General features: G+C 42.8%; 2 protein-coding genes across 2 annotated transcripts in view; both read right to left on the bottom strand.

The window, feature by feature from the left end:
- Positions 1 to 2116: 2116 nt before the first annotated feature.
- LOC111971977 (major facilitator superfamily domain-containing protein 6-like) lies at positions 2117 to 10523 on the bottom strand. Its single transcript, XM_023998780.2, has 5 exons — positions 8697 to 10523; positions 6330 to 6491; positions 5563 to 5661; positions 4955 to 5220; positions 2117 to 4271 (listed from the first exon to the last, which is right to left on the bottom strand). Exons 1-5 carry the CDS (start codon positions 8710 to 8712, stop codon positions 4164 to 4166), a joined length of 651 nt encoding a protein of 216 aa, XP_023854548.2. The 5' UTR covers positions 8713 to 10523; the 3' UTR covers positions 2117 to 4163.
- Positions 10343 to 10529, bottom strand: part of LOC139028621 (major facilitator superfamily domain-containing protein 6-like) — a 7066-nt gene continuing 6879 nt past the window's right edge. The window contains exon 3 of the mRNA XM_070446443.1: positions 10343 to 10351. Within this exon, the coding sequence (XP_070302544.1) occupies positions 10343 to 10351 (9 nt within the window). The remainder of the gene's footprint in view (positions 10352 to 10529) is intronic.

The following is a 10529-nucleotide window of genomic DNA, read 5'->3' as shown; positions in this document are numbered from 1 at the left end:
GCACTCACACACTGGGTGTAAGTCAATGTGGAAACAGTTAAATCATCAGGTTGTTAGGATCAAGAGAGAGCGGCGATGCTGCTGGAACGTTGATTTCTATGCTGGAAACAAAAGGGCTTTGGGGGGGATTAGCATTCAAACATGTTCTTTTCACCTTTACTGGCATCTCTCAAATCCACTGGGTCTCAGTGTTCCACTTACACAGGGCTTTCAATGGGAGTATTTCATGTATCCGGTTAGGTTGTGTGTGTGTGTGTCTGTGTGTCTGTCTTTGCTAGGTTCCTTTTCTCTTTCTATCCCTCCGTCATTTCCTCTCTGTCCAGGCTACCTGTTGGTAACAGACCGGATCATTTCCTTTATGTCTAGGCTACCTGTTGGTAACAGACTGGATCATTTCCTCTCTGTCCAGGCTACCTGTTGGTAACAGACTGGATCATTTCCTCTATGTCCAGGCTACCTGTTGGTAACAGACCGGATCATTTCCTGTATGTCCAGGCTACCTGTTGGTAAYAGACCGGATCATTTCCTCTATGGCTGGCCCTTAACTGTACACAGAGAGCTAACATATAATAATATGCATGTATGTCTCTAATAATATGCATGTGAACTCTGAAGCATTTATTTGGGCTGCAATTTCTGAGGCTGGTAACTAATGAACTTGTCCTATGCGGCTGAGGTAACTCTGGGTCTTCCTTTCCAGTGGTGGTCCTCATGAGAGCCAGTTTCATCATTGTGCTTGATGTTTTTGCGACTGCACTTGAAGAAACATGTCTTAAAGTAATGGACTGTCATTTCACTTTGCTTATTTGAGCTGTTCTTGACATAATATTGACTTGGTCTTTTACCAAATATGGCTATCTTCTGTATACCACCCCTACCTTGTCACAACACAACTGACTGGCTCAAATGCAATAAGGAAAGACATTCCACAAATTAACTTTTAACAAGGATTGCATTCAATTAAGAGGTGTGCATTTAACACACCTCTTAATTGAAATGCATTCCAGGTGACTACCTCATGAAGCTGGTTGAGAGAATGCCAAGCGTGTGCAAAGCTGTCATCAAGGCAAAGGTTGGCTACTTTGAAGAATCTCAAAAAATATATATATTTTGATTTGTTTAACACTTTTTTGGTTACTACATGATTCCATATGTGTTCTTTCATAGTTTTGATATCTTCACTATTATTCTAAAATGTAGAAAATAGTCCAAATAAAGAAAAACCCTGGAATGAGTCGTTGTGTCCACAGATACTTCAAAACCCTTGTTTCTTATCATTTATCAGTCCTTTTTGCCATTCATCAACGTCTCATTCAATGCGTTTCATGGGGCTTTAGTATAAAGCTTAAAATCAATATTTAATCAAATAATTGTTTAATGTTTATATATATATATATATATATACACACACACCTAAAGGGGTCCTAAAATTCCAAATCAAATCGCTAAATGATCCATAGTATGACCATCTTAAAACAATTCCATATATCAGTTTTGGAAACCCCACCAAATTCACATTTTAGCTATAGATCTGTAATTCTCATTGAAAGCAAGTCTAAGAAGCGGTAGATCTGTTCTATGTGCGCTAYTTCTATGCTTTGCTTTCTTAAGTTTCGCTTTTGCGTCGTTTAAAAAAAAAAATTTTTTACACAAGCTTCAAACAGCTGAAAATGCTATATTTTTGGCGGCTATGGAAAATATATTTCACAGCGGTTTAGATGGTATAGTGATTCTCTACACTATACGTATGTGTTTTGCCACATATAAACTGAAATTAGGCGAATTATTAGAATTTTTGCAACCAGGAAATGGCGCCGGCATTTCTGCATAGTGCATCTTTCTAAGTGTCACAAGTAAATTATGAATCATTTAAAATGCCTTATATTAAGCAAACCAGATGGCACAATGTTATTTTCATGTATGGATAGCCAGGGGCACACGCCAACACTCTGACATCATTTACAAACGAAGCATTTGTGGTTAGTGAGTCCGTCAGATCAGAGGCAGTAGGTATGACCTGKGATGCTCTTGATAAGTGTGTGAATTAGACCATTTTCCTGTCCTAAGTATTTAAAATGTACCGAGTACTTTTGAGTCTCAGGGAAAATGTATGGAGTAAAAAGTAAAATAATTTTATTTAGGAATGTGGTGGAGTAAAAGTTGTAAAAAATATAGTAAAGTACAGAAAAACTACTTAAGTAGAGAAAGTGTGCAAGTGTAGATTTAGGGAGAATCGGGGATGCCCCAGAGTCTCTCAGAGTTATCGTCTCTCTCAGTTGGTTTGACTTCATAGTGACCCAGAAACTCTTCCTCAGGCTGTCATCCCACTCTAATCATAGTCAAAGCAGACATCTGTCTTCCTCTGGAATCAAAAACTCTGCATCGTAGTTACAATTATTCACCAGAATGACTTTCAAATGGTGCTTATAGCTCTCAGGTTAACTGGCAGCAATCATTAATACATTTGTTGTTTTTCTCCTCCTGTGTGGTAAGTGCCTGGGGCATTGAGACCTGCTCTCCTGCTGGTCACTGTAACAAGCTCTCATGTACTCCCATGGCTGTGGAATCCAGTGAACTCCCATCTACTGCCCCAACCTGGCTGCATAAGAAACTGCATGCTGGAAACATCAAATGGAGATTTTGATTGAACCATGTCTGTCAAGAGCAAAAGTTCTCCCTCGTGGCCAGAAATATGCCTATGCTTGATTTGAGATTTTTTTTTTTTACATACATGTTATATCCACCAGCATTAAAGTGATATTACATTTGGTGCATATTCTTCATATTAAATTACAAGGATACATTTTATGTAGTTAAAAAAAAAACAAATTCCAGTGACGTATTGCAAACTGTTGTTTCACCTTGAAAAGACAAAGACCACAGTGCACTAGGAGTATTAGTTGTCAGGTAGAAGATAGTAGGCTATGTACAGCAGACAAGGCATGGAAAAATGGTCATTACATGTCTATGAACTGTTTTAGATAGTCCCTTGGAGGAAAGCAGTTTGATATCATTGACAATTTCTGTCTAAATATGATTATAGTGAAATATTTGACGTTTAGACGTTTTGGCCTTAGACACCTTATCAATACATATAGAAAGTGGGGTCTACAGAACTCATGGCGTTATAGATGAGTAGTAATTACAGACCCTAAAAGCCTGGTGGATATCATACCAGATCTGAAACGATCACTTCATAAACCTTTTTAYGTATATATTTTTCCACAGCATCAGTGGCTGATAGGTGGTAGACTAGTCACTAGACACAGTAAACATTTACATATAAAAGCAAGGCCACTTTCAAGAGAGCACCAAGTTGTGGAACAGGCAGATATCAATATAGTGTGTAGAACAGTGGAGGCTGCCGAGAGGAGAATGGTTCATAATAATGGTTGGAAACCATGTCTTTGATATATTTGATACCATTCCACTGATTCCGCTCCAGTCATTACCACGAGCCCGACCTCCCCAATTAAGGTGCCACCAACCTCCTGTGATGCAGAACACATGTCTCTCTGACATGTTSAATAAGTAATCAAACCTGTTATATTAATAACATCGCTATCTGCAACGTTCCACAACGTTTGCCTATTGAATTTGCACCTAAACTTGTGAGAGGAACCTCTCTACAGTCCACATCAAGCAAAGCAGCCATTACACACAGCGTTTTAGATTCAGTGTGGCACTGCTACAGGAGTGTGAATCACCGACCTACAACAGCACCACGGCTCAGGCACTTCCAGGGCCAGCGAGACAAACGGAGCATTATTCAATCCAACCCGCGATCCCAGATTACCAGGATGAGTAGAAGAAATACAACTCTGGTACTCGTTTGATGTCCACTTGACAGAGTAACAATAGATCATTCAAGAGTTTTTCCTCAGAACCCTAAAGGCGCTGGTTAAGACATGTCTTGCTAGGAGGACGAATTCAACCTCCTTCATTTTGGTCAGTATTTCTCTCCTGTCCAGTCTGTATAAATCATACTCCTTACTCTTTTAGCTGGACTTCCCAGCTCTGCATGGGCCTCGACTTGGTRTTGCTTGGAAGGAAAACATTTTAAGGCAGTTCCTCAATGTGCAACGTGTCCCCTCTTTCCAGTCCCCTACTGTGTGTGGCCAGTGGAGAGGGGTGGTTGACCAGCAGGCGTAGGGGGGTCCTGGTCAGAGAGCGGGTCCCACTTGAGAGGGGCCAGTCTGGGAGGGGGGGGGAGGTTCTAAGGATGGGGAGGTTTCCTCAGTTGGTTCATCTGTGCCGATCTCATTTATCTCCTACCAATCAGAGCARAGGTAAAGTGTTACATTAATACTGTCATAATACTACTTAGCAAGATGTTGTAGACGCTGTCGTGAATTCGTGGTCCAGCGGAAGTCAAACCAACACCTGAACCGTTASGCCTAGAGGTCCAAACCTCTTGCCGAGCTCGCTAGGACTTGGGTTAAGGTCGCTACAATATGAAAAAACACCCTCATAAAATACCRTTCTAAAAGCAGGTATTATATTCTCACCTTTCTTCAAGATGGGATGCATGAAATAAAGAAGACAATTCTCAGCAGGACATGATACAACATGGAACCTTGGCTGGAACATGCACACATTGCTAGATAAACATTCCTGTCACATTTCATTATCAGAAATGTAACAATCACAAACATTACCTGTTTATTTCTCTGCCCAGCGATATGTCTTTGGACCCAGCCTCAAAGCACAGCCTGAACACCCCAGCCTATCGCTGAGCCCACCAGTCTATCCCTGAACCCACCAGTCTATCCCTGAACCCACCAGTCTATCCCTGAACCCACCATCTATCCCTGAACCCATCAGTCTATCCCTGAACCCACCAGTCTATCGCTGAACCCACCAGTCTATCGCTGAACCCACCAGTCTATCCCTGAACCCATCAGTCTATCCTTGAAGCCCACGAGCTGCCAGCCACCCTGTCTACCTACAGTACCTGCAGCGTCTGATGGTTGTTGGCAGGGCTGCTCCTGGCAAGGGTAGCCATCTCTCTGATCTGGTGCAGGGCGAAGGCCAGGGTGACCCAGGGTGAGGCGGACACCACCCAGGCAGGCTTGCTCAAGTCCTCCTGATCCTCCTGGTGCTTGGTCTTCCTCGGCGGTGTCATTGTGGCGGCTCCGTTAATTGATTGGATAATGTCTATGGTCGCAATGGGAACAGGGCTGGAGGGGACTGGGATGTTCTCCGCCAGCATTCTGGGATCTGGAAAACAACTCAAGTTAAATGTTTCATAACAATTCCTGGCATGCTTCAAAATGATTATTCTGTTAACGTGTCCGACCTAACAACAATCTCCACTATTAAGATCCTAAATATGATGCATGCAGCATTCTAATGTTTATGAATTTCTCAGTTGCTGATTGAGAAAGMGAATAAAAAGTGAATGGCAGTAAATGTTATGCTTGCCAGATTGGGAGCCAGTCACTTTTCCATTAAGGAGTATAATAGGTGAAGTAAATTCTGTGTTCCTGTAGGCCTAAGTCCATGCAGAGGCATGCCATGAAGGGTACAGGGTRGGATAAAATAAACATTAATGACACATACCTTTGTTCCCACTCTGCACAGCCAGCCACTGGATGAGAGCGAAGAGGAGGAGGATGACGAGGGAGACCATTCCTATCCCTCTGAAGGTGTGGGCTGCTCCTAAATCATAACCCAAAAAGACAAACGTGTGCCCCATAGGCTTTCGGAAACAAAATCTCAAAATAAATGTATTTATTTCACTCATTTCTTTTCATGTAACAGAAAAACTGACAATGTCCATTTCAGGACTGTAAAGGATATATGTTACCACAGTCATCAAGATGTGTTTCAGAACACAGAGAGAGACACACAGTTGTTATTCTGGGAGAGCTGCCAAGTGCATTCCAGACCATCAAATTCCTATCCTAATGATTGAAGATAGTAGTTTATAAAGAGTTAAGACCTGGATTATTTTATGAAAACCATGGAGGACAGGGCATCCTTTTAAGGAGAGGAGTCGTTGTTCAACAGTTGGAAAGGCATGTGAGAGTATGACATGTGTGAGTACAACTAGCTGCTCAAGTAGGAGTGAAGCTACATTCTGTTCTGTTAGCCACTGTTAAATGTATAATCTACAATAGTTACTGCTGTTCTCAGTAGTCATTTCAATTAATGAACATTGAGCAGCAAATTGAACATCGAATAGCAGTCTTTACTCCTGATAGTACCTTTAACGGGTGACGCCAATAGATCCATCTCTCTTTGGTTGAATGTGTTTTTACATACTCTAGAACTGGGGGACACTTAATTCAATGAAATACAACTTCTCCTCACACAGTGGTTCTTACCAAAAACATTGACGAAGCCTCCCCCCACCATGGCCCCACAGCCCCGGCCCAGCCCCAGATGCAGACCCTGGAGGATACCCTGGGCAGAGGTCCTCAGCTCTGGAGGCACTGCAGCACTCAGGTAGGAGATACAGGCTGCCCACACTGAGGCATGGGTCACACCTAGATACACAGAGATACGGAAAGAGAGAGAGAGAGAGAGAGAGAGAGAGAGAGAGAGAGGAGAGAGAGAGAGAGAGAGAGAGAGAGCACACAGACAGGGAGAGAGAGAGACAGACAGGGAGAGAGAAACACACAGACAGGGAGAGAGAGAGAGACAGACAGTGTGGGATATGGGGTCAACTTGCAAAACAAGATTTCACAAAATGGGACCAAACACCCCATTGAAACCCTACATGCAGAGTTCTGTAAGATTCTCCTACATGTCCAGAGGAAAACTACAAACAATGCATGCAGGGCAGAATTAGGTAAATATCCACTAATAATAAAAACTCAGAAAAGAGCAATTCAGTTTTGGAAACATCTAAAATACAGTGACCCCCTCTCATATCATTTACCAAGCCCTGCAATGCCAAAGAGCTGAGCAAAGAAAAGAGTCCCTTCATCCAGCTTGGTCCTGGGGCTGAGTTCACAAACCTGTTCTAACACACTGAAGCCTCAGGACCAGAAACATCCAATCAATTCAGAGTAAACCAAAATTACAACACAGTCAAAACAAACTAACATTGCTTATTGGGAAACACACAAGCACACAACACAAAAGCAAAATGCAGTGCTATAGGCCCTAAATCAACAGTACACCGTGGCTAAACTATTTGAACCATTGTTACTGATCAAAAACCTTAGAAAAACCTTGACAAAGTAACAGGCTCAGTGAGCACAGCCTTGCCATTGAGAAGGGTAGACAACAGGAAAACCTGGCTCCCTGTAGAGGAAAAGCTGTGCAACCACTGCACAACAGCAGAACCCGAGACGGAGCGTTCATGGCAGGCGACAGACAGAGAGCGTGGACTTAACCCTCGCTGGGTGTGACGTGTTGGACTAACCCTCGCTGGGTGTGACGTGTTGGCTTAACCCTCGCTGGGTGTGAGTGTTGGACTTAACCCTCGCTGGGTGTGACGTGTTGGACTTCAACCCTCGCTGTTGTTGACGTTTTGGACTTAACCTGCTCGCTTGGGTGTGACGTGTTGGACTTACAACCCTCGCTGGTGTGACGTGTTTGGACCTTAACCCTCGCTGGGTTCGACGTGTTCGTGACTTAGACCCTCCAGGGTCGTGATGCTTACCCTGTGGGTGACGTGTTGGACTTAACCCTCGCTGGGTGTGAACGTGTTGGACTTAACCCTCGCTGGGTGTGACGTGTTGGACTTAACCCTCGCTGGGTGTGACGTGTTTGAAGTGGCTCAACCACCTAGTTCAAAGTCAACATGCCTCATTGTCTCATTGTCTCATTGTCTCATTGTATACCAATAATAGAACAAAGCCATTGAACCTGCTACCCTCCATAGTCCGGCCTGGCCCCCTATTCAGCTCTTTAGCTAGCCCATGTCGTCACGTATGCCGTGTTCACGTCATGTCAGACACTCTGAAATTTCCGACTTGCTTACTCGTTGTAAAAAGATGATACCAAGGTTTCCCACTTGGGAATGATCAGAATCAGCCAATAGSAAGCTCTACGCAAATAACATACATTCATTTTAAGAGTTCCCGAGTTTCCGACATGACGTGAATGTGGCATAACCTCCCACTATTAGAAAACAATGGCCAGACCAGAGCTACGGCCATTTTGTTTGTGTTGCAGGCTGTATCATGATTGGGAGTCCCGTAGGGCGGCTCACTATTGGCCCAGCGTCTTCCGGGTTTGGCCGGGGTAGGCCGTCATCGTAAATAAKAATTTGTTCTTAACTGACTTGCCTAGTTAAATAAATGTTAAATAAAATACAAATATTGTCATACCACTTCTTTTAGAATGATGGAGATTTTTTAAAAGAGATTTAGTTTGTCTCTAAATGTTTTGTTGGGTGTTGTTACGCCTCTAGTAAATGATTACAAACATTTTAAGCGTCCTTTAATGTTAATCTTTGGTGTGCAGCTGCAACATTGTTATTCGTGGCCTAAGAGGCTGTTAGTGAAGTCTAGATACAGAGGAAAAGGGTGTTTTCCAGGCAAAGAAAAAGCCTTTCATGTCGTTGAGAGGAGAGTTCCTGTCCTGCCTGATATGAACTCTGAGCCAACATGGCAACAATGTAAGTGCACTGGTACAGCCAGTTCAAACACTGATTCTGCCTTCTATCTAATGTTAACATGAGCTAAGCTAAGCTAAGCTAAGTCAACATATGCCACGCCGTGACACCCAGTGAGCCTAACCTTGAAGGACCTCCATGGGCAGGACGATCCAGGCGTTCTCCAGGTAGGAGATGTACAGGTAACGAACCGTGTTGCAGGCCAGACCGATGTACAGCACCCTGTGGAGGGAGAGGGGAGGAGGAGAAGGTCACAGAACACAGATGGTTTATTGATGTTCTGGAACTATCACTACTGACTACACTGTTCAAATAACAATCCACCAATCACTAACATAACCCTATCCTAAATTTTAACCCTATCCTAAACCCTAGCCCTAACCTAAACCTATAGGAGGTTATTGCCTCAACAGAATTGCAGGTGAAAGCAAGGCCAAAGTTCAGAGGTCAAACCTGAACTGTCCCTGGAATGTGGTTGGTTTGTCATTGTCATTCTGAACTAGGGTTGCAAGGGRAGGGTATTTTACTGGAAACGTTTCTAAGTTTACCAGTAAATTACCAGGATTTTGGTATCTTTCAAGGATTTGACATAATCTATCACATGACATCTAGTGGCCCTTTTGGGTATTTCAGATTATTACAGGCATCTGTRTTTGTCTCTGACCCTCTGTTGGGCCTTATCACATGTAAAATATATGAAATAATAAGATGGTTTTAAATATGGTTTAAATATAAACCATCAACTCAGTGAATAACATTGGTGTTTAATATGAGGGTTACCAACGCTACGATAGATTGCCATAGATTATCTGTTAATTACCAAAATTACTGAAGATTCCGGTAACTTTGGTAAATTACCGGTAGCTTTGCAACCCTATTCTGAACAGAATATATTTCCTTCCCAGACCGTTGGATATTTGGTGCCCATCTCCCATGACAACGTCCTGTCCAATCAAACCCCTGACCTTTCAATGCAAATACAATGCAAATATACTGACACATTTACCAAAAACTTAAATGAATCCAGTGTACAAACTTCTCTCTATTGCCTCTCTCAAGAAACAAAAGCGACCTTTGAACTTATTCTAAAAGTAAACGAATGCAAAGGCTGATTGTAGTATATTATTCGCTAACAAGCTATACATGTCCAGATGGGCCCGGATATGAGATGGGGTGGATGAGAGAGCGAGAGAAAGAGAGAGACAGAGAGAGAGACAGAGAGAGAGACAGAGAGAGACAGAGAGAGAGACAGAGAGAGAGACAGACAGAGAGAGACAGAGAGAGAGACAGAGAGAGACAGAGACAGAGAGAGAGACAGAGAGAGAGACAGAGAGAGAGACAGAGAGAGAGACAGAGAGAGAAAGAGACAGAGACAGAGACAGAGAGAGAGACAGAGATAGTATGAGTGGCACTACTACCATGGTGTGGTTATTTTTTCACCCCTGATCCGCCATAATACTCCACTACAAACATCTTAAACTAAAGTAGTTCACACAGGAGCTGGACAGGAAACACAGCCGTGGGAAGTAGGGCTGTAAAAAATAAATATTAATAMCAGTCCTGTATTAGCGGACTGATATAGACAACTGTAGTGCGGGCAACAACAACAACAAACATTTCCCCACGACCCTGGCAGGAAAAGAAAGACTGTCTATTCACTGAAGGTGAGATGACTTTCAAAATACTTGGCCGTCGTTTAAGTTCACCGACCAAAAACGGGAACAAGTGAAAAGTCTGACAAAATCTAGATTTTTTTTTTAAAATCCTTTCTCAACAAATCTGCAATAAAGGTGAGCTATTGGGTGGAATTAAATCACACTGAAGGACAGAAAATAATACTGCGACTGTGTAGGATTACTATAGCAGACTGATCTGATCTGGGTTCTGTAGCCTGGTCCTACTATAGCAGACTGGGCTGATCTGGGTTCTGTAGCCTGGTCCTACTATAGCAGACTGA

Source organism: Salvelinus sp. IW2-2015, linkage group LG2 (assembly GCF_002910315.2).
Source record: "Salvelinus sp. IW2-2015 linkage group LG2, ASM291031v2, whole genome shotgun sequence".
NCBI classification, from domain to species: domain Eukaryota; kingdom Metazoa; phylum Chordata; class Actinopteri; order Salmoniformes; family Salmonidae; genus Salvelinus; species Salvelinus sp. IW2-2015.
Note: the sequence above shows the minus strand (reverse complement) of the source record. Positions and strands in the feature narration are given on the sequence as shown.

Bases quoted from the DNA above. Each gene is read 5' to 3' on its own strand.
- LOC111971977 (XM_023998780.2), bottom strand. The intron at 5,221-5,562 runs GTATGTGTCATT...GTTGTTTTCCAG, and splicing joins TGTGCAGAGTGGGAACAAAG to ATCCCAGAATGCTGGCGGAG. The intron at 4,272-4,954 runs GTACTGTAGGTA...TCTGATTGGTAG, and splicing joins ACAACCATCAGACGCTGCAG to GAGATAAATGAGATCGGCAC.